Source organism: Mus caroli, chromosome 2, assembly GCF_900094665.2.
Source record: "Mus caroli chromosome 2, CAROLI_EIJ_v1.1, whole genome shotgun sequence".
NCBI lineage: Eukaryota > Metazoa > Chordata > Mammalia > Rodentia > Muridae > Mus > Mus caroli.
This window is the reverse complement of record NC_034571.1, coordinates 88,262,000-88,283,591: the sequence shown is the minus strand read 5'-3', so window position 1 is coordinate 88,283,591 and position 21,592 is coordinate 88,262,000. Positions and strand designations below refer to the sequence as shown.

The following is a 21,592-nucleotide window of genomic DNA, read 5'->3' as shown; positions in this document are numbered from 1 at the left end:
AGGGTGCAGAACAATCAAGTAAGACTCCTGACATAGACCTCTGGCCTCTGCACATACACACACGTGCATATACGGTGCACACATAAACATAAGGAAAAGGAAGTTCCTCTCTCACTGAACCAGAGGCTGTGAGGTTTTATTTCCAGGCGTCTAACAGCTGTTATCCATGTGCTAGTATTGTTCTTTCCTTCTGAACTTGTATAACATTGAGTATGCCAAAGCCATTGGGGTCAACTCTAAGTCAAGACCTGACACCACATAGTGGCTCATGACTATCTGTAATTCCAGTTCCAGAGGATCAAATACCTTCTTCTGATCTCCTAGGGCACCAGGCACAGATATGGCACACATTCATATGTGCAAGCAAAACACTCATACATTAAAAAATTGTGTGTGTGAGTGTTTTTAAGAAAAGGAAACCTTGTCATAGAATGGAATCTGGGGACTTCACGGAAAGGGCTCTATGTTTTGAGTACATACAAACACACATGACTTTCAACTTTATTGATCACAGATTAGTGGCTTAAACCAATACCACACATGCTTATTACAGGTCTAGAGACTAGAAACTGGGTATGGTAGACTGAAATCAAGGTGTCTGCATAGAGCATGTTGGGGCAAACGATATCCAAACACTAGTTACCAGAGTGTTCGGATTAAAGCACCTGGTATCCCCAACAAAGCAAGGACCAGCAACCCTGGTCAAAACTTCAATTAAAGAGACAAGCAATTCTGAAAAGCAGAGACAATATTCATTTGATGTGGTCTTTGAAAGAGAAACAAAGTGGTCTAATTGACCCTCCAAATGCATCTTTGGGGTCCTGAGGGTTAAGTTTTAACAGAAGGTAAGAAGTATGGATAGCTAAGCATTTCAAGTCTGGGTGTGGTCCCATCCACCTCTGACCCATCATTGTCTCTGCTCCAGTCTCTCTTACAAGGTTGTCTGGCAACTTGTCCTAGGAAAAGAGTTCCCTTTTGACAGGCATCACACTTCTGCCTTTTCTTTCTAGCTGATATTCCAGGGGTGACCCCAATTTCGTGGTGACCATTGTTTTAATAGTGAATAGTTCCAATAGACTACTGAGCTGTAATCTGTTAGGCAAGAGAGAGACACATGTGTCTCTTTAAAGTAACTTCCTTTCTGCCAGGACAGATACAACATCAAGGGGTAGACATTTCCTGGGTGGGGAAGATGAGTCCGTTGGTGAAGTGCTTGCTGTCCAAGCATGGGCTCTCAGTGCAGATTCCTAGTATCCATGTAAAACATGGGTGGTGTGGGGCATGCCTATAACTCCAGCCCTGGGGAGAGCAGTCAGGCAGACCTGGAGCACATTCATCAGCCTCAAAAACTAAGCTGAAGAGTGAGGGAGGCAGGTACTTGGTAATGATCTTTGATTTACACACACGAACACTCACAGAGGCAGATACAGACACAGAGAAACAGAGAGAGAAAGAGACAGACAGACAGACACACACACACACACACATACACACACACTCTCTTCTTTTCTTCTTCCTAGGCTTTTGCAGTGCAGTTGTCAACAATCTTTAGCTCTCCTTGGCTCGAGGCTGCTCCTCTATACTCGGCCTCTATTAACACTTGGCTCTTTTCTCTCTACCTCTCTGTATTGCTTCATATCTGACTCTCTCTGAGGGCTGGTAGGATTTAAAGCTATCTGTACCCAGTATAAAACCATCACAACTTCTTTATATTCCCAAAGACCCTATTGCCAAATAGGAATATCTATTGTAACCAGTTGTAGCTGGTTTAACTGTAATTGGAAGGTGGCCAGGTCTTCTGAGGAGACATTGCAACCAATGACAGGGACAGGTCTTTCAGGGAACAGATTGTAAGGTTGAGATTTGCTTGCTCAAGATCTATTATGGAGTGCTCTGGGGACAGCAGCTGTAAGTCAGCGAGGGAAGAAGGATTAAGCTGAAGAAGCTGAACTGAGACCATTTCCAATAGAGGCCTCAGGTAATCTGACATGGAGCCCTGCAGCTGGGAGGCCTTTTCAGAAGTATCTATACACAAAACAAAGGGTTCAGACTTGAATTTGTCTGCATCTACCAGTCACTGAGTACAAGCTCCCATCGAGGAGGGGGTGAGGCAGCTCTGCTGGCCAAGGATAATGCTCAACGCATGGAGGGACACAGCTGTGGGCCTTCAACAACCAACACTGACTAATGGGAGAGGAAATGTCCTAGGCCTGTAAGGGAGAGCTGGACTGATGCCCCGGCATCCACTATATGATACTTTATGAAGCAAAAGTTAAAAATAAAACAAATTAATCAGTGTTATGTTTCTGTATCTCTCTCTCTCTTTCTAGACATCTAAATATACATATTTGTGATAAAAAGTGTGTTTAGGACAGTTCTTGGGTGGGTGGTTTGCCATTTTCTATTACAGTTGGCTTTACAAATGACATTTTCTCTTTGGTCTGAGACAGAGCTCCATTATCTACCTCAAGCTGACCTCGAACTCTCGACCCCTCTGTCTCAACCTCCTAAGTACTGTGCAAACACCACCATGCCCACGGATAAACATTTTTGCAATCTTTTTGTATGCATCAAATATATTTACCAGGAAAATAGAGAGAGAGAAAAGGAGGAGACCAAATAGAAATCAAATTAACAAGATTCTTTGGGAGGGGAAAAGAATCCATCAGCAGACGCCGAGTCCATCGTGAACATGAGCATTTAGTGAAGGGAGGCAAAGAATACACGTCCCTCTGTAGTTTCTGTGTTTGCTTGTGGAACTGTCCTAACATTTGCAGGTTTGGTCTGGCTAAAGCGTCACTGTTTGCTTCCCCTTCACCTAGTTGCAGCTGCTTTAACTGTGGCACTGATTTTTTTTTTTTTTTTAAGATAGCTGGAGTGATTATTAAATCTGGTGATACAATACAGTAAAGTGATTGCGGGGGCAAGACTGGTATGTCAAGACACGTCAGCTACCAACCAGGAAAGGTGGTAAATGGCTTGGCACACTTTTCTGTTCTATTTAAGTCTTTATGAGCGTGTGAATTGAAAAAATAAGGGAGCTATTAAAGCTGTATTTTTATTTATTTATTTATTATACTTATTTACGTGTGTGTGTGTGTGGCATGTGGCATATTTGTGTAGGTCAGAGGGCAGCCTTAGGAGTTGGTTCTTGCCATCATGTGGGTCTGAGGGAATCTGAGGGCATCAGGCTCGGTACCAAGCATCTTTACCCGCTGAGCCATCTCACTATCTTTAAAGTTGTATCAAATGGGCTGATGTCAACATGTTTTATTTGAAGACCATGTTTATAGAAGTGGCCATGAATTGAGCTCAAGTTCTGTTTGAGCAGAAAGAGCCCTGAAGTTTTTAGGTGCAGAATGTCTTGTGGGATCTGGCTGTGACATGTCACCCAGTGAGTGCCAGGCTAATCGCAGTGCTGATCTCGTTGGCCAGGCTAATGCTTTCTTCTCCTTCCCTCCAGAAGTTGTGGGCATGATGGAAGAGCATGAGTTTCTCTGATAAAGGAGGTCTGACTTTTTTAGTCTTCTCTCATACATTACATAATGACTGGCAGTTTCCTCTCCCTCCTTTCCTCCCAGACCCTCTCCCCTACCTTTTGTCTCTCCCAGATAGATACACTCCTCCTCTGTTTCCCGTCAGAAAAGAGCAGGCTAAGTAGGTCTGACTCTAGTCAAAGGCCTGTGAACAGCTGCCCATCCCTGCTGGACCTTCAGATGAGCTCTCAAGATGATGTGTTTCTCGAGCTAGACCATGGCGTTTAGGGGTCCTTGCAGAAAAAGGCTTACTAAAGAGCTGGCTTCTTTGTGACATGAGTGGGGCTGATGTGTCTGAATGCAGTGACGCACAGGAAAACACTTGACATGAAACACACAATATTCTTATGGTAATGTGTTTCTGTTTAAGGAAGCCAAATATTAACTTCTAATTAACCTAATGCTAAAAGTAGTATTTATTTTAAATTAGTTTGTTCATCACAGAACATTTTCTTTTCTCTCAACCCAGGATTTGACAACTGGATGTGAGAATCGAACCAAAGCTCCCTATGTCCACCTGGTTGGCAGAGTGCTTCCCCAGCACAGAAGGAACTGGTACACACATGGGATTCAAGCACTCAGGAGCTGGGGGCAGAGCACCAGAAGCTCAGGTATAAGGGGTTTAGGGTCAGCCTAGGGCACATGAGCTCCTGCCGAGAGCAACAACCAAATTCAATGTGTTGAACTATATTCAGCTGAAGATCAGATAGTGCAGTGGATGACAGAGCTGTTAAGAACAGGTAATGAAGACTTGGGCTCTTGTCTCAATTGTTAAGCTATGATAATATTCTTAAAAACATCCAACTTCTATAGAGTTTCCTAATTATGAAAATTTCTTTTATGCAGTTTAGTACTCCTGGTTTTGCTGTGAAAATTGAATATGGATTTGTAGAAATTTGTACCAAAATGTAGAAAAACTGCCAATGAACTTCAATGGAAATCTTTATGTACTATTACAATGAAATGCTGTTAATTCATGTTGCTTACATTAAAGACTATTTTCAACTTTAAATATTTTAAATAAATGATTCTGAAGTCCCAATGTGGTTGTGTTTGATTCTCTATGTCTTCTGTTCCTTCCTTCCTTCCTCTCTTTTCTTTCTCCTCTTCCTTTCTTTTCCTTCCTTCCTTCCTTCCTTCCTTCCTTNTCCTTCCTTCCTTCCTTCCTTCCTTCCTTCCTTTCTTTCTTTCTTTCTTTCTTTCTTTCTTTCTTTCTTTCTTTCTTTCTTTCTTTCTTTCCTCATTTCTTTCTTTCTTTTCAAACAAGGTATTACTATATAGACAAGGCTGGCCTTGAACTCACAAAAATTAAATGTCTCTGGCTCCAGAATGATGATATTAAAGTCATGAAACACTATACCCAGCTTCTTATATATTGTTTAAAAGAAATTCTACAGCAACAATAGTTGTTTGCCAAGACAGCTTCTGAGAGACTAATAATGAAGCGTTTTCCCATATTCTAGGATAAAAACACTTGAGATTTGCATTAGTTGGCAGTAACAGAGCTAAGAAATCTGTCATGGTATATTTTGTTTACAGGGTGAACAAGTAGAACTGGTTATGAAAATTTAATAGAAAAGAAGGGCAAGCCCGAGGTTTTGCATCTCGGAGAAATCATGAATAGTGGTTCAGCTAAGGAGAGGGGGAAGAAAAAGTAAAGATGTGTCTTAGTGACTGTTCTATTGCTAGGAAGAGACAACATATTCAAAGCAACTTATAAACGAAAGCATTTAATTAGAGGCTTGCTTACTGTTTCAGAGGGCAAGTCCATGAACAACATAGCAGGGAACATGGCAGCAGGCAGGCACGAATGACTCTGGAGAAGCAGCAGAGAGCTCACATCTGGTCCACAAGCAAGAGGAAGAGAGAGAGAGTGTGCTAAGTTGGAATGGCATGGACTTTTGAAACCTCAAAGCCCACCCCCAATGACACACCTCCTCCAACAAGGGCACACGCCCTAATCCTTCCCTCACTGTTCTATTAACTGCAGACCAAGTCTTCAAACATAGGAGCCTGTGAGTGGCATTGCTGTTTCAGCCACCAGAAGAGGCATATGAGGGCAGGTGTGGAGTTTTATTTTTAAATATATTAAGCTTGATTTGAGAACGAGCTCAGTTGATACATTACTTGACTAGCATGTGTAAAGCTCTGGGTTCAATCCCCAGCACTGAAGTAAGAAAAAAAAATGGTGTCACATACCTGGAATCTCAAACCTTGGGAGGTAGAGGCAGCTTAGGATATTTGACATCCTGTCTCAAAACAAAAACAAACAATAAATGTATTGAGCTTGAGTGGAGATATTGAATGAGCTCCTGGACCTCTAAGTAGAGCCTGAACAGCGACTCCATTTGTTTACTTTATGTCTGTCTCCCTGTCCCCTGGAACTTTGCTGAAGTACTTCCACGCTCTTCCAGAGATCAGATTTTTGTGTCCCCTTAAAACTTCCCTTCAGGGCAGGGGAAATTGCTTGGTGGGTAAAGTGTTTGCTGCTCAAGCATAAGGCCTTTTTCAGAGTCAGGGGCACAGCTTGTGCATCAACAAGTGAGTTTCGGTCACCTGTCCTTCCTAAGTCAGCTAAAACAGTCAAATTAATAGTGCAGAACAGCAGGAAAAGAAAAGAAGAGAAAAGAAAAGAAAAGAAAAGAAAAGAAAAGAAAGATTTGGGAAAAGTTATAAAGAGACCCAATACCTTCCACCAAAGCCATGTTTTAGGTTCTGATGTGCAGTTATGGTTTTAGAATGAGCCAGAGTAACATAAATCTAAGCAAGTCAGAGTGTGGTCCAGCCAGCTCATCACTGGCCCCTCATTGCCTCCCCTGTAAGGTGTTCTGGAAGTGTTTGTCCACGTTTTAGGTTTTCTTTTACCCCAGCATGAAGTCCCTCGATGGGGGTGAATTGGTTCCTGTTTTGATTTTATTGTTTTGATAGTCTTACAGTCAAAAGACACAAATATCTCTTTAATATCCTCCCACAAAACAAAAATAAAATGATTCTGGTTTTTACTGGACCGGGTCCAGTAAAAAAATTGAGTTTCCCAGAATTGTTCCATAAGCTCTGTTCTTGTAGGATACTTTTTATTCATCTTACAACTGTTAACGCTACTACATAGTAGAGTTTTCTGGAAATCCGAATTATTGGGAACAAGTATAAAGTTCATTGTGGGAGCTAAGGCAGTCATTCAGAAAATGGAGCGAAAGCGTGCTCCGCAGACAAAGGGGAACCGTAAGCCTTCATCCGAAAAGTAAACACAAGCACTACTCCTGCTCCTTCCGGACTTCTACTACATTCTTCCCTTTCCGGTTCCATTCCTTCCTGAATTGTGAGCTAAACTCAGTTTGGTATCACTGGCCAATCAGCGCGCAGCCTTCCGCAGTCGTAAGGGCCGCCTCTGCCAATGAGAGATCCCTGCGCTTCGGTGGTGCGAGGTAAAGCTTGTGGGCGGAGCCAAACGTTGAATGGCTTGTGAGCGAGCCACTGTCTTAATACGGAAATGCGGCTCTGAGCGCGCCTAAGGGGGGTGTGGGCGGGGCTACGAAACGGAGGCTAACCAATAGGAAACATAGTACGCTTACAGGAAAGAGAAGTCACCAATAGCCACATGGGTATGACTATGTAGGCGGGTCTTAGACCTAAAGCGTTCAAAGAGCCAAGTCTATTCGCTGCGTCTTCGCCGTAACGGCGGCACCGCCTCCTCGTCCCATTCATTCGTTTTTTTTTTTTCCTTCCCCATTCACCGTAGTAGTGAGGCCTAGTCACGAGCCATGGAGTGCGCTCCCCCGGCCGCCGGCTTCCTGTACTGGGTGGGCGCGAGCACCATTGCCTACTTGGCCCTGCGAGCCTCGTACTCGCTCTTCAGGGCCTTCCAGGTGTGGTGCGTGGGCAACGAGACCTCGGTCGGCCCGCGGCTCGGAGAATGGGCAGGTGAGTGGAACCACAGCCGCGACCACGCTATGGCCCTCGTTCCCCTGTCGCTCGCGCTCAGCGAGCCCGCTCTGGAGCGCGGAAACTTCTCCAGACCCTGAGCGCACTGGCGGGGTGGGTGATCTGACCTGCTGCCTGGTGGGCACGGAGGAGACCTTTCTTAACTCCCCGGACTTGTCCTGTTGGAGCCCTTCTGGGCAGGCGGCCGGAGTCAGGCGCATTGTCCGCTGTGTCCCTTGCAGTGTTTATCAATTTTTTTAAATAAAGTTTTTCACTTGGCTTGAAAACTGGCCCTGTGCTATGGATGAGAGCATAGGTGAAGATAGGAAGAAGGGTTGCAGGGACAACGATTTCAGAAGTTCCGATCTTGGGAAACTTGATTCTCCAGTTACTTGAATTGGGTTTGTTTCATGTAATTTAACAAGTCCTTTTGAGGAGGGGGGAGGTGGAGGCCGTGTGGGAGGAAATCTTGATAAATTATTCTGGAGTTTCAATGACTAAGAAGCGCTGTTCTGGGAAAACGGCAAGTCTTCGTATCGCATTCAGTACTTTTTGCAAGAGTTTGCGGGAAAATGGTTTTACAAAAAGTGACCAAAACACGCGAACCTTGTTCTTTTCAGGTGACAGGTTTTAAAAATGAGAACGAAGGTCGTATCAGAGAAGTTGAGAAAATCCTAGTTCAGCCCTCTCACCTTTGTTTCTATTTTTTGAGAGCAGGGCTTTAAAACAAACACCCATGTAATCATGATGTATGTGTGGCTCTCTGGTGTTTTGTAACTCACTGTTCACGACTCAAACATTTTATAGAATTTTGGGGTGCGGTTGCCTACGGACTAAACACAAGACAGAAATCACGTTACTTTTCAGGTTTGTTCTGTTCATTAAAGAACATTTAAACGACTTAGAAAAGACAGACAGTCTTTTGGGACAACACCCTAATAATAGGGGAAAATATTCCAAGTAGAAATGAGTTTGTGAGCCCCTTTCCTTGATGTGGGGCAAGTAGTGATTTTATGCAACTTTTCAAAATCCCTTTTCATAGTCCCTGGGGAAAAAGTGCTCGCTGTGATCAAGATTCAGATTATATAATTTCACAATTGACTTGGTCAGTTTCTTTGTTGTCAGCTTGGAAAAAGTTGTTTGTCGGCTTACTTTTATTTTTTTAAAGTCAATGAAACAGTAATCCCAGAGGAAATCAGTTATCCAATAAAATGAAACTTGCAAAGAAAGCCCAATGTTGCTTTAGCTTTATTATTGTAAATTGTTTGTACAGTCTAAAACGCAGAGTGAAAGTCAAGGGTTTGCCATGTTCAAGGTAGGTTTGGCTCCATCCAAAGGGAAAGTGGCAAGTTAGGGAAGCATTTCTGTAAGATTTAGAAAAGAAATTTGACCTAGAACATTGGGATATGAGAGAGAACCAAGGTGTCATATGGAAGTGAAGTATTGTTGGGGTCAATTGTTTGGGGTTTTGGGTTTTTTTATTTTATTTTAAATACTTAAGCAAAAGAAATGATAAGCAAGATGGCTTAGCAGGTAAAGGCACCTGGCCTACACTTGACGGCCTGATTTCCATGCTTCCAGGATTATCAACAGAGGAGAGACTGACTCAACAAGTTGTCCTCTGACTTCTCTCCACATGAATGCTTTGGTACAGATACCACCTCCCCAGATAAAACAGCACCTCCCCCCCCCGAAAAAAATGTAAACTAAGTGGTCACTTGTAACTCATAAACATATGTATGTAACCTAGATCTTTAAACACTTTCTTACTCTTCAAATTCAGATATTTCAGAACTAGGACTCAGATGAGTTCTTCGCAGTGGTTGGGTGGGTGTAGCATACTATGTAGAAGACAGACTAGCAGAGGCAGCACTTAGGGTCCTGGGTAAGCTGTGGTTAGGCATTGATCTGGGGAGAGTTGGGATAGTAGGGTTAATGCTAATATGTAGGCAGCATTGTTTTCTCCCTTACAGGATTGCTGTCTTAATCTTGAGTGCTCATTCCTGTGTGATCTGTAAATAAATGCTAGTAGGAAGCATTCTTAGGGTGCTCTAATTTCAGCTTGTGATGTTAATTTATCTTCTTCTCTGTAGACAGTTAAATAGTTTATTCTGTAGAAATTTGTAGTGGTTCAGTTTTTGTCAACTTGGCATAAGCTTGGGTCATCTGGGAGGAGGACATCTAAGTTGAGAAAATGCCCTGATCAGATTGGCCTGTAGGCAGGTCTGTGAGGGCATTCTGCCTATTAGGGATTGATGTAGGCTGTACCATCCCTGGGCCCTGGACTGTATAAAACACTTAGTCAAGAAGAGCAAGGCAGTGAGCATTCCTGCATGGCCTCTGCTTCAGTTTCTGCCTCCAGGTTCCTGCCTTGCATCCTACTCTGACTTTCTTCCATGGTCTGTGATCTGGAGTTGCAAGTGAAATAAACTGTTTCTTCTCTAAGTTGTTTTTGGTCATGGTCTTTATCATAGTAGTTGAAAGCAAACTAGGACATAATTGTTGAATTAATAGGATAATAAAATTATTAAGTTTAGATTGTATAAGCAAGTGAATTTGTGTAGATCGGTTCCAATGCCACTAAATACTATTTGTAGATAAGGATACATTTGGAAAGTTACTATTTTATTTTGCTTCTTTTTTCTTGTTCTTAGTTTGGTATAACACTATTGGGTAGGGCCATGGATCTTATGCTAGTAATCTAATGTGATTTTTTAGGGCAAAACAACCCCTGCTCTAAGCCGAGTGGTGGTGGTGCATGCCTTTAATCCCAGCACTTGGGAGGCAGAGGCAGGCAGATCTCTGAGTTCGAGGCCAGCCTGGTCTACAAAGTGAGTTCCAGGACAGCCAGGGCTAAACAGAGAAACTCTGTCTCGAAAAACAAACAACAAAAAACCTGCTCTGGCAGCTTCTTCAGGCTGGGCTCAGCTACCTGTTTCCAAGTAATGGTGAAAATGGAGGAAAGGTTACTGAAGTTGGCCACGTTGGGAGAGGAACAGATAAAGAGTCCCGTGATTTCAAGTGTGTGTTCAGCCAAAACTTTAGATTAAATCAGGGAGAAATTGGGCAAGTGGTATGCATAATTAAGTAGCTGTGGTCAGGGTGTGGTCTTGACCCCTACTGACTCTTCCTCGTCTCACCTTTGGTCCTTTGAGCTGGTATGAGAAGTTCCTCTCTGTCATCCTGTCCTAGTTGTCATTCTCTGAAGGGACCATTTTGGTTCCTACAGGCTGATCAGTGACACACTGATCAGAAACGTCTGTTCCAGGATGTTCTCTGCCCTTGTGAACAGTGGCCAACACCTGGGCTGGAAGGTTTGTTCCTTGCCCTTCCTGGAATTTCATAATGTACAGTTTACATGATTTCCTCAGCCAAAGAACAAGGACAGGCACAGAAAGAAGGAAGAGATGCCAAGCTTCCCTCTGGCATTTGCTTGCCACGTGGGCCCAAGTGGGGAGCCGGTGCTGTTTAGTCAAAGCAGTTTCTGAGTGTCTGTTTGGGTAAGGGCCAGTGAGATGGCAAATGGGAAGCTCCTGAGCAGATTGTGGTGGGAAAGCACTGTGCTCAGTGCTCCGGGAGCTCGGCAGGGACATCGGAGCTGGCTCTGGAAGTGATTCCCCAGCGGAGCTCTCAAGCGTCTGCCCGAGGTAGCCTGGTGAAGAGTGGCAGAACGCAGAGGCAAGAACAGCTGGCAGATAGCGTTTTCTCTGGGGAAAGGAAAAATGAAGGCACTGTGGTCTGAGAATTCAGTTAGCAGGGTCTGAGTGATCAGCTTGTTGAGTGGCCCAGTGCTGGGTTATTATTGTCTCAAGGAATCCCGTAATACCACAGTGTGAATAGAAAAGCCTCTCTCAGAAAGATAGCTTTGTTTGAGTTTCTGATTTTTGTTTTTTCTCCCTAGGAAAACAAAGTAAATTTTGTCTTCTCTCCAGCTGGGAATTCGATACTCTGCTTTCTAAAAAGTTACTTGTACCACCATTAAGTGATGTTATTATTTCAATAACCTAGTCATAGGAGGAATGGAGGGAAGGCTAGACAATCTAAGAACTTTAACAATGAGGACCTCTCAAGGGTGTTATGTTGTAATATGGTTAACAGATTGGCTTTAGAGTCATCTGGTGAAAGGCAAACTTTTTTGCTCACTAAGTGACCTTGAGCAAAGACAGCTAACCTCTAAGTATAACTTCATCTTTTAAGTGAGATAAGTATGTTTCTAGTGTAGTCTTGTACATTTTTATGGGTGTCTTAGTTAGGGTTTTACTGCTGTGAACAGACACCATGACCAGGGCAAGTCTTATAAAAAACATTGAATTGGGGCTGGCTTACAGGTTCAGAGGTTCAGTCCATTATCATCAAGGTGGGAGCATGGCAGTATCCAGGCAGGCATGGCGCAGGAGGAGCTGAGAGTTCTATGTCTTCATCCAAAGGCTGCTAGTGGAAGACTGACTTCCAGGCAACTAGGGTGAGGATCTTATACCCACACCCACAGTGACACACCCATTCCAACCAGGTCACACCTATTACAACAAGGCCACACCTTCAGATGGTGCCACTCCCTGGTCCAAGGATATACAAACCATCACAATGGGTAATAAGCAATCTTATCATATTTTATTCATACAAAGCACATATATTTGATTAGCACATAACATTTGTCGGAATGAAGAGACATAGCTAACTTCATGCTAACAATGTGAAGTTATAAAAGGATCATTGGGAGGTAATGAGCTGGCCACAGGAGAATCCTGTGCTTGGTAAAATCTTACCAGGCAGTTCTTTGTGTATAGCTCTCTTCAGTAAGGAAAAGCTAGGATACACTTAGACAGATTCAGTTGTGTGCAGTTTTTCAAGTACATTTGAAAAACCTTGAGGTCATCTTTGATCCTTCTCCAAATATAATCTGTTAGGAAATTCCTTTGACTCAAATTTCAAGGTATACAGATGCTCTCATTTCTAAGCCTTACAAATCAGCCTTCTGTGTGCTTTCCCAGTGGCTCCTCTACAGACAGGCTGTGGAAAGCCTGTGCCTGCTGTCATCACCAGTCCTCTTCTGCTGCTTTTTCCTAGGAGATGGGAAGCATTAGCAAGGACGGACCGTGGGCATCTATCTCCTGAGCCTTCAGTGTTACTGACTCAGTACCCAGCTGCTGGTGTAGCTCAAGGTTATGGTACAGGCACATTCAACTCTTCCTGCTACAGTCCTGGACTTCAGCTGTCAGCTGCATTGGTCCTGTCATCTGTCAGTGCATGTCTCCTCAGCACTAGAGCATTAGAGCTAGTGATTCTCAGTGGTGTCTGGAGCTTGCAGCAACTGCTGTGTTGGCTCTTCACAGCTCTTGTTTCCCTACAGCCTCAGCACTGCAGTCTCTGCTCCTGGCTGCAATCTGGGATTCTTCAGCTTCCTTCTAACTGTCTCTGTTAACATACCTCTGCTGAGTATGCCTAGGGCTGAGATGCCTAGGAGGTGCCTGCTTTTGTGTTACCTGCTTAGACTCTTCCACCATGGTAATGATCTAGAGCCAATGAGAATGCTGCTCGTCCAAATCTCACCAATCTCCTGAGTGTACTAGCTGTTATGGGTGGGGGAGGTGCTCCTCTCCAGCCAGAGTAAGGACAGTAAGATCAGGGTGTCTGTGGGTGGTCTAGTCATCTAAGGGTCATCTGAAGCTCTCATAACTCAAGTAAAGACTCGTGGAGCAATAGCCATGAGGATCAGGGGTTCTAGCAACTGGCTTCATGGCTCTCTAGGGTTACTGGGGGCTTGAGTTTTCTTTGGGTGTCAAAGGCTGGATTACATTCCCCCTAGACTGGTGGAAGATTTAACACACCCAGAGCTGCCATGATGTCAGTTTGAGGATCCCAGAAGGAGTGACTGCTTGATGGACAGCTCTGGGGGTTCCCTGAAATAGCTGAAGCTGCAATTGTTACAGAGTCCATGGACCTTGAGCATTTTATCATGTCCTGTAGACCAGATGTGGCCTGCTGGATTTGCCTGTCACTTAGCATCACCCTTCAGCAATGCTCTTTACAAGAAGTCTTATTCAAAATTTTCTGTGGACCAGTCAACAGTGGCCAGTTTGCTTCCTATATTCAGTTGCTAGAATTATGCTGTTCTTGTAGCATCTGGACTAGAGATTGCTAGCTCTTACTGAACCTGCCACTACAGTCCCTCTTTATCAGTGTTACCTGGGTGCCTCTTTACAGAGCACTTTGTACAAGTCTACTGTTGCATAAAACCCCACAGTCAAATTTCTCCTTATACTTGCACAGAATTTAGCTTCATGAATATCAAGTTATTGGCATATTTTGATCTGCTTTGTATATTTCTGACATCTCTTTATGAATTCTTTAAAATAGATTGAGGATTGGAGAGATGGCTCAGCAATTAAGAACGCTGGCTACTCTTCCAGAGGACCTAGGTTTTGTTCCCACCACCCATATGGTGGCTCACAACCATCACTAACTCAAGGGCATCTGCCCTCCTTGGGCACCAGGTACACACATGATACCCATACACATAAAATAAAATACAATCTGTATGCCTGTATTCTGTATGCCTCTGTGTGTGTGTGTGTGTGTGTGTGTGTGTGTGTGTGAGAGAGAGAGAGAGAGAGAGAGAGAGAGAGAGAGAGNGAGAGAGAGAGAGAGAGAGAGAGAGAGAGAGAGAGAGAGAGAGCGTGTACGCAGGTGCTAGAAACCCAACCCATATCTTCTGGAAGAACAATGTTTTTAACCACTTAGTTACCTTTCCAGGCTTGGTACATGCTTTCTTGACTTTATCTATGCATGGTTTACTATGTACCAAATTTAACCAGGTATTGAATATTGATTTTGTTGTCTGAGATGGTTTTTCTCTTATTTCACACTCATCTTCACACTTTCTGCTTATAAATTCAGTCCACTTTTTAGAGCATTATGATTTTTTTCTTTCAAGGACTATACATACAGAAGTCACTGCACATTTTAGAGCTGTGGCAATGCATTGTGTGTGTGTGTTTGCCTATTTGTCACCTTAGTTGTGTGTGTATGGGCTTGAATATGTTACATGTGCACACCCAGGTGAATGAGATATGTCATTTGTTCTAAACTGTAAGCCCTTCAGGAGTTCAGTAGAATTTTATTTAGTGAATATTGTGTTATGTTTGGAAGTGGGTGTTCAGCTTTATTTTTGCATTTTGCAGAGTAATTTGTATATCTCCCCCTCTTAGTTTTAAAACTCCAAGTATCACATACCTCTGAAAAGCTAGATTGAAATTAATCAAGGCTGTTCAGACAAAGACTGGTTACAAAATTGTGACAGAAATCTATGGGGCATTTTCTTAATTAGTTATTGATATGGGAGGGCTCAGCTCACTGTTTTTGCTGTGACCCCTGGGCAGGTAGTTCTGGGTTGTATAAGTATGAGGAGCAAGCCAGTAAGCAGCATTTCTCCTATGGCCTATGTTTTAGTTCCTGTCTCCGTTTCCTCTGATAATGAACTGTGACCTGAGAGCCAAATCTTTCCCCTCCAGCATGCTTTTGGTCATAGTGTTTATCACAGCATTAGAAAGCACACTAAGACATGGTTGCCCACTGGGGCATTGACAGCCATCAAAGGCTGCATTCCTGAAGAAAACTGATTCCCCCTTTCCTATCAATTCCTAGTAGTTTCTCAGCAAATGAACTGGAATTTTGGTTGGCTAGAATTTGTGTAGGTGTTGTGAATGTAGTTGGAACTGCAGGGGTTGTTCTGTGTTTTGTGGCCCTGTTGTGCACCAGTCCTCCACTACCTCTGACTCTGTGAGTTTTGAAAGTGAAATATAATTAATCCTTGAGTGGCATGATGACAGGCTAAGCTTTCTTCATCTGTGGTTTAGGAGATAGACACTGCCCCCATTTAAATACTTAAATATTAATAGCATCTTGGTAACACCTTTATTTGTGCTCATATCTTCCTTGTAAAAATGTTCTGGATAGGTTTTTTAGCTAGAAAGGTTTCTCCTTGCCCCCCAATTAAAGTGAATAAAATCTTGCTAATTGGGAAAGCTAAGCTGGATTTGTAGAAATTGAAATTCTAACATATTTAGCCAAAATAGTTTCTTAAAAAATTTGAGTTTCTGATGAAATAAATCCAAGCCTTCTAGAACCTTCAACTCCTTTTAAAAGAAATTCTTTTTGTTTAGATCTCATATAGCCAAGGCTGACTTTGAACCCACTATGTAGCCAAGGATGCTCTTGCCCTTTGGATCTTTCCACCCCCACATCTCAAATTTTGGGATTGCAGGTTTTTGTAATCATGCCTGGTGTAACTTTTAGACTTTTATTTTAAAATACTGGAAACAGCTCCAGATTTCTTAGAAAAATTCTTTAGTCGTAAAGACATATATACAGAAACAGCAACTGGTTCTTGTCAGGTCATAGCAAGGAAAATAAACTACATAATCAAGATTATGCATGTTTAGGGAAAGGCCAGGTGAGCTGGATGTTGAGTGTCCAAAGGCAGACGGTTGGTTACAGCTCTGTAGAGTAAGAGCACTAACTAGGGCTCGGACAGCTGACTGTGATGGTGGAGTAGTGAAGAAAACGCTTGGGGGTGCATTAGAGGAAAAGAGCAGAGTTGATTTGTAGTGCCCAGAAAGCCTCCCCAATCTGAAATGTACCCTAAATTCAATGCCCCCAAGTATGTGGCACCCACAAAAATTTAGATTGGGGAGCTTATGATTTTAGATTTATTGCTTAGTACTCAGCTGCTTAAGTTTATGCAAATGTTCCAAACTTTAAAGGATTCTAACAAATCCTGAAACACTTCTGGTCCTGTACATTTTGGATAGCCAATCTGTAACAATGAGATTGCTGGTGAGAACACATTTCATTATGCATCCCTCCAATTTGTATGAGGAAAAAGATGGTCCTCTTTGTGCAAGAGCCTGAAGATGTAAAGAAAGTGTAGGAACCTCTAGCTCTGGAGGGCACCATTATGTCGCTCACTTTGTGGACCCTCCTACACATTAAGAGTGGTGCATTGGGAGGGGCGGAGCGCTTGTTTATTTTGTGTAGTGTTACAAGCTAAGTTAGTGGATCCAAGATCTCTAGGGTCTCACTCAGCTGTGCTCATAACCTTGATTTTACTGATTCTGTGGATGACAATGAATTGCCAAAGAAATATTGCGTAGATTTAGTGTATGCTTCTCAAGGCGGTCAGGAAAGGGTACAGTTTCTTTTAGAAATTTAAATAATCAATTTTAAAGTTCCCTTAGCATTTACAGCATGTGGAAAACTCTTTCTCTAGATTGGTTTTTCTCTAATGACTGGCATTAACTGCTCACAGTTAAGCTAGCTTCAAGTAGAAATACTGCCATCCAAGCTCAAATGACAGCCGAGACTCCAGTCCTATCACATAAATAAACAGTGCTGGTGCAGTAAACCAGCTCCCTAATCCTGCACAAGCAATCCTAGAATTTTGGGATGCATCAGGAGCTTATATATGCCCCACTGCCTAGCATTGCCTGTCCTGTGAGAGGAGGCAGTGATGCCCGTAGGTAATGTGAACAGAGAGAACCAACGGTTCCACATAAGGCTGGGCAGCAACATTCTCACATTCTGGACTACACGGCACTGACTTCATGAGATGTTATTGTAACGGTGACATTTGCAGAGTCCTTTTTGAGTATTCTCAAATGATTCCATGTCAACCCTTTGAGGCAGGTTAGCACTGGTTTGCTGTTTCCACAAAATATACCGTTACCAGGGAGCAAAACAGCGGTGGGTTTAAGTAAGGTTCATACAGCAAGCAAATGTCAGAAAAATTGAATCTTGGTTTCTTTCTTTTCCTTTTCCTTTTTTTTTTTTTTTTAAACTTTAAATTCCACACTCTTTCCAATTTACTCTGAGAGTTTCTCAGTAAGGGTGAGTTTAAGGCAATCTGGAATACATGCACAAGAGCTCACAGTTGAAACATTCCTCAAATGTTGCTTAAATGCGAAAGGTCCATTCATGTCATGGCTCTATCTAAACTAGCAGGACTTACAAGAATCATGTGTGCTTGTTCAAAATAGATTCTAGGACTTCTACAGACCTACTTGTCCAAAGCTCTAAGAAAAGAATGTGAAGTGTGTGCGTGTGCGTGTGTGTGTGTGTGTGTGTGTGTGTGTGTGTGTGTTCATTCTCCCCTTCTCCACTTTCTCCCTGTGTAGCCGAGGCAAACTTGGAACTCATTAGGTGATCCATGCTGATCTTAAACTCAGCCTCCTGTTGAGACACTGGGATTACAAAGGTGTTACCTTCACTGTCCTAAAAATTTATTTTTAATCATTAAAGATTTCTTTTAAAAAAAGCCAACAAACTAGTACATTTATTTATTTGGGGCCAGAGTACACATATGACACAGTGTGCCTGTGGAAATCAGGGACTTGAAAGAGCCAGTTCCCTTCTTTCACTGTGGGAGTCCTGCCTTGTCAGCCTTGATAGCAGATGCATTTGATGAATTTGCCTGCGTAGCCATCTTGTCACAGATAAAAATTCTTAAGGGTTAAAGAGGGGTTAGCAGCTAAGAGCACCTGCTCTGTAATCAGAAGATCCCAACACCTATGTAATAAGCTAGATGTTCCCACAGATACCTGCAACCCCAGCTATTGGGGTGGGGATCAGTGGAAACAGCTTTCACTGGGTTACTGGCTTTGAGCCTAGCTGAGAAAGCAGGAGAGAATCTGCCTCAGAAGGAACTGGATTCTGCATGTGCATAGGAGTAAGCATCCACATATGCACACATGCATGCATTCACCTCACACACATTTACACACATATACACACATGCATGCATTCACCTCACACACATTTACACACATATACACATATGCATGCATTCACCTCACACACATATACACACATACACACATATGCATGCATTCACCTCACACACATATACACATGCATGCATTCAACTCACACACATTTACACATATGCATGCATTCATCTCACACACATTTATATACATATACACACATGCATGCATTCACCTCACACACATATACACACATATACACATGCATGCATTCACCTCACACACATATACACATGTATGCATTCAACTCACACACATTTACACATATGCATGCATTCATCTCACACACATTTATATACATATACACACATGCATGCATTCAACTCACACACATAAACACACATATACACATATGCATGCTCACTTGCTCGCTCCCTTCCTCCCCTTCCCGCCAAAAGAAAGAATTCTTAAGATGCCATCATTTTTATGAACCTATTATGGTCAGCTTCCTCAATCCATGTAGACTTTCTTGTATCCATTTTTGAGAGCAGGGCTTGGTTTTTGACGGTGTTAAAACTTTCAGTGTTTCTGTATTTAATATGTACCTTTAACTTTGACAGTTCAATGGAGATTCTCTTATTGGCCAATTCTGTGTTTGTGTGTTTGAAATAGATTAAAGACAGAGGAAAACATTTGGGTCTCAGTATATTGCTCTGTGCTCAGAGCTTCAGGAGCACCTCTGCTGTCTCCCAGTTGTCCCTGGTTGGAAGCTGGGATTGAGGACAGAGAGGAGTTGGGCAAATAGAAGTTTTTAATTTTGCTTTTTTAGGTAGGTCTATAGAAATGTAGCTGAAAGCTTTGAAAATTTAACAGCAAAGAGCTGAGAAAAATCGTGTTTGTTATTTTTTCTATTGGTGATTGATTTTTATTGGCTCAATATTCTTAGTTTATTTTTTCTTATACTTAGGGAAAAGAAACTTTTAAGTCTGTTTTCTTATAAGTAGGTTTTTATAAATTACCTCTTTTGTGTGTGTGTGGGGGGGTGGCTAGAGAGATGGCTCAGTGGTTAAGAGTGCTTCCTGCTCTTCCAGAGGACTTGAGTTTGGTTCCCAGCACCCACGTGGAGTAGATCATAATTACTTAACATCTGCAGGGGATCCAGTTCTTCTCTAGGCACTGCATTCTTGTGCACACTCCACCAACTATAACTAAAAGTGTAAATGTTTTAAAAGGTCATTTTTAAAATTAGTTCGAGTTCCTTCTTAGTGAAACTTCTTTTTTCTGTATTTTATTTTTCTTTCTATTTATTTTTGAGGAAAGTTTCTCCAAATGGCGTTGGCTGATGTAGATCAGGCTGGCCCCTGCCTCTGGAATGTTGCCACTGATTACCTTGTTTTATTTTTTAAAGACATATTCACTGTTGCCCAAGCTGGCCTTTGAACTTTCGATCTTTCTGTTTCAGTCTTCTGTGGGCTGGGATTGCTTGATGACGCTTGTGGATGTAAGTGTGTGTACATGGATGTTTTTTTGAGACATGGTCTTGTATTGGTCTAGGGCTCACCAAGTAGAGTATGGTGGTTGGCTAGGAAGTTCCAGGTATTTCCTTGTTTACCTCCTTAGCACTGGGATTATAGTGTGTACCACCCTCATAGCTTTTTAAATGTGTGTTTTGTTAATTAAATTTGGGTCCATCAGTTTACCAACTGAATGAACGATCTCCCCAAATTGTCATGGTGATTCTTTAAACAAAAATTATTTTTTAGATTTATTTTATGTGTATGAGTGTTTGACTTGCATATATGAATGTGTATTATGTATAGTTGTATATTCCTGGTGCTTCTAGACACCAAAAGAAGGAACCAAGTCCCCTGGAACTGGAGTTACAGAAGCCAACTTATGGGTGCTGGTAACCAAACACATTGTTCTGTAAGAACAGTATATATACTAAACTGCTGAACCACCTCTGGACCTTTTAGAATGGTTCTTTAAAGAGTCAATATGTAGGGTAGAAGTAGAAGGATCAGAAGTTTAACATTATCCTTGGCTACATAGTAAATTTGAGGCCAACCTGGGCTGCATGAGGTGCTATATAAAAAACAACAACCAAAAAACAAACAAAAATGCAGTAGATTGAATAGGAGAGCTCTGTTGGTGGCATTAAAAAATATTTTCCCTTTAGGCTTTATTTTTGTTCATTTGTTTGATTAGTTGTTTTTTCAAGACAAGGTTTCTCTGTGTATTCCTCACTATCCAGGAACACTCTTTGTAGAACAGGCTGACCTTGAGCTAACACACACACACACACACTTGAATGTATAGACTGACCTTGAACTCTGGCTCTCATCTGCTGGGATTCAAGTGAGTGACCACGGTCCTGCTAGTTTTGTTTTTTAAAGTTTTTAGGAGACTAAAGGTGAATCCCAGGGGATTGTAGGAGATAGTGGTGTCCACTAAAGGAAGAGGGTGGGGACTGGGTAAGGAAGTCAGATGAGAGAGAGTGGAAGCAAAGACCATGAGCCTTTTCTCTTTTTGAAAGTAAATATATGATCATGGAGGTAAGGGAGACAGCAGAATTCAGAGAACTCTGAAGTTTTGGAAGTCTGTGCATTGACAAAATAGGAAAAGAAGAGGCAGGCATTGAGACAAGTACTGCTCTTTCAGGTTCTGAGTGATAGCCACGTAATCCCACCATAGGTCAACACCAGGCTGAGCTCAGGGCTTACGTTCTGTGGGAGTCCTTTGGCTCAACAGTCGGTGTTAGACTTGTATGCTGTAGTCTATAGTCAGGAGAGTTTAGAGGCTCAGCATATAATGTTTTAGGAAAGGGAGAGAGAACATTGGTTTTGATCAGTCTGAGTATAGCTCCCAAAGCACTTTGTACTGTATGTTGATAAATCAGTTTACTGTTTCCTTTTTGGACAGGAAGTATATATAGTATAGGGAAATGAAAGAGGTGAATCAATATCCCACTTTTACATTTTGGTCAACTGCTCTTTGTCTCCCTCCACCCTCTCAGTTATGTTTGTCTAAAAACCCTCACCTTGTACATCTTCTGAGATGTTTGACATCAAACATCTTGACAGCACTGTAGATTTATAAGCATTATGCAGCCTCTGGACTTCAGGCCTTTTCCCCACTTCCATTTTCAATTAGATACCTAAAAATAGAATTGTCCCATGATTCAATCAAACTGTGTGAGATTCAGATCACTGCAAGATTTATTTTGGGTTCTGCTGCAGCTTTGTCATGATCAACACCTGATTCTCTTTTTGATGTGATTATCTAATATATGTCAATTTTAGAAGATAACTAAAATAGACTTCCCCCCTACAATTTTGTTAACGTAAGCTCTATTTCTGAATTAAAAGTTCAGTT

At 42.3% G+C, this 21,592-nt stretch overlaps 1 protein-coding gene across 1 annotated transcript in view; it reads left to right on the top strand.

Annotated features, from left to right (window-relative positions):
* Positions 1–7,186: 7,186 nt before the first annotated feature.
* Hsd17b12 (hydroxysteroid 17-beta dehydrogenase 12) overlaps positions 7,187–21,592 on the top strand; it is a 127,052-nt gene continuing 112,646 nt past the window's right edge. Inside the window, exon 1 of the mRNA XM_029468199.1 lies at positions 7,187–7,457. Coding sequence (XP_029324059.1) covers positions 7,298–7,457 — 160 coding nt within the window. The 5' untranslated portion in view covers positions 7,187–7,297. The remainder of the gene's footprint in view (positions 7,458–21,592) is intronic.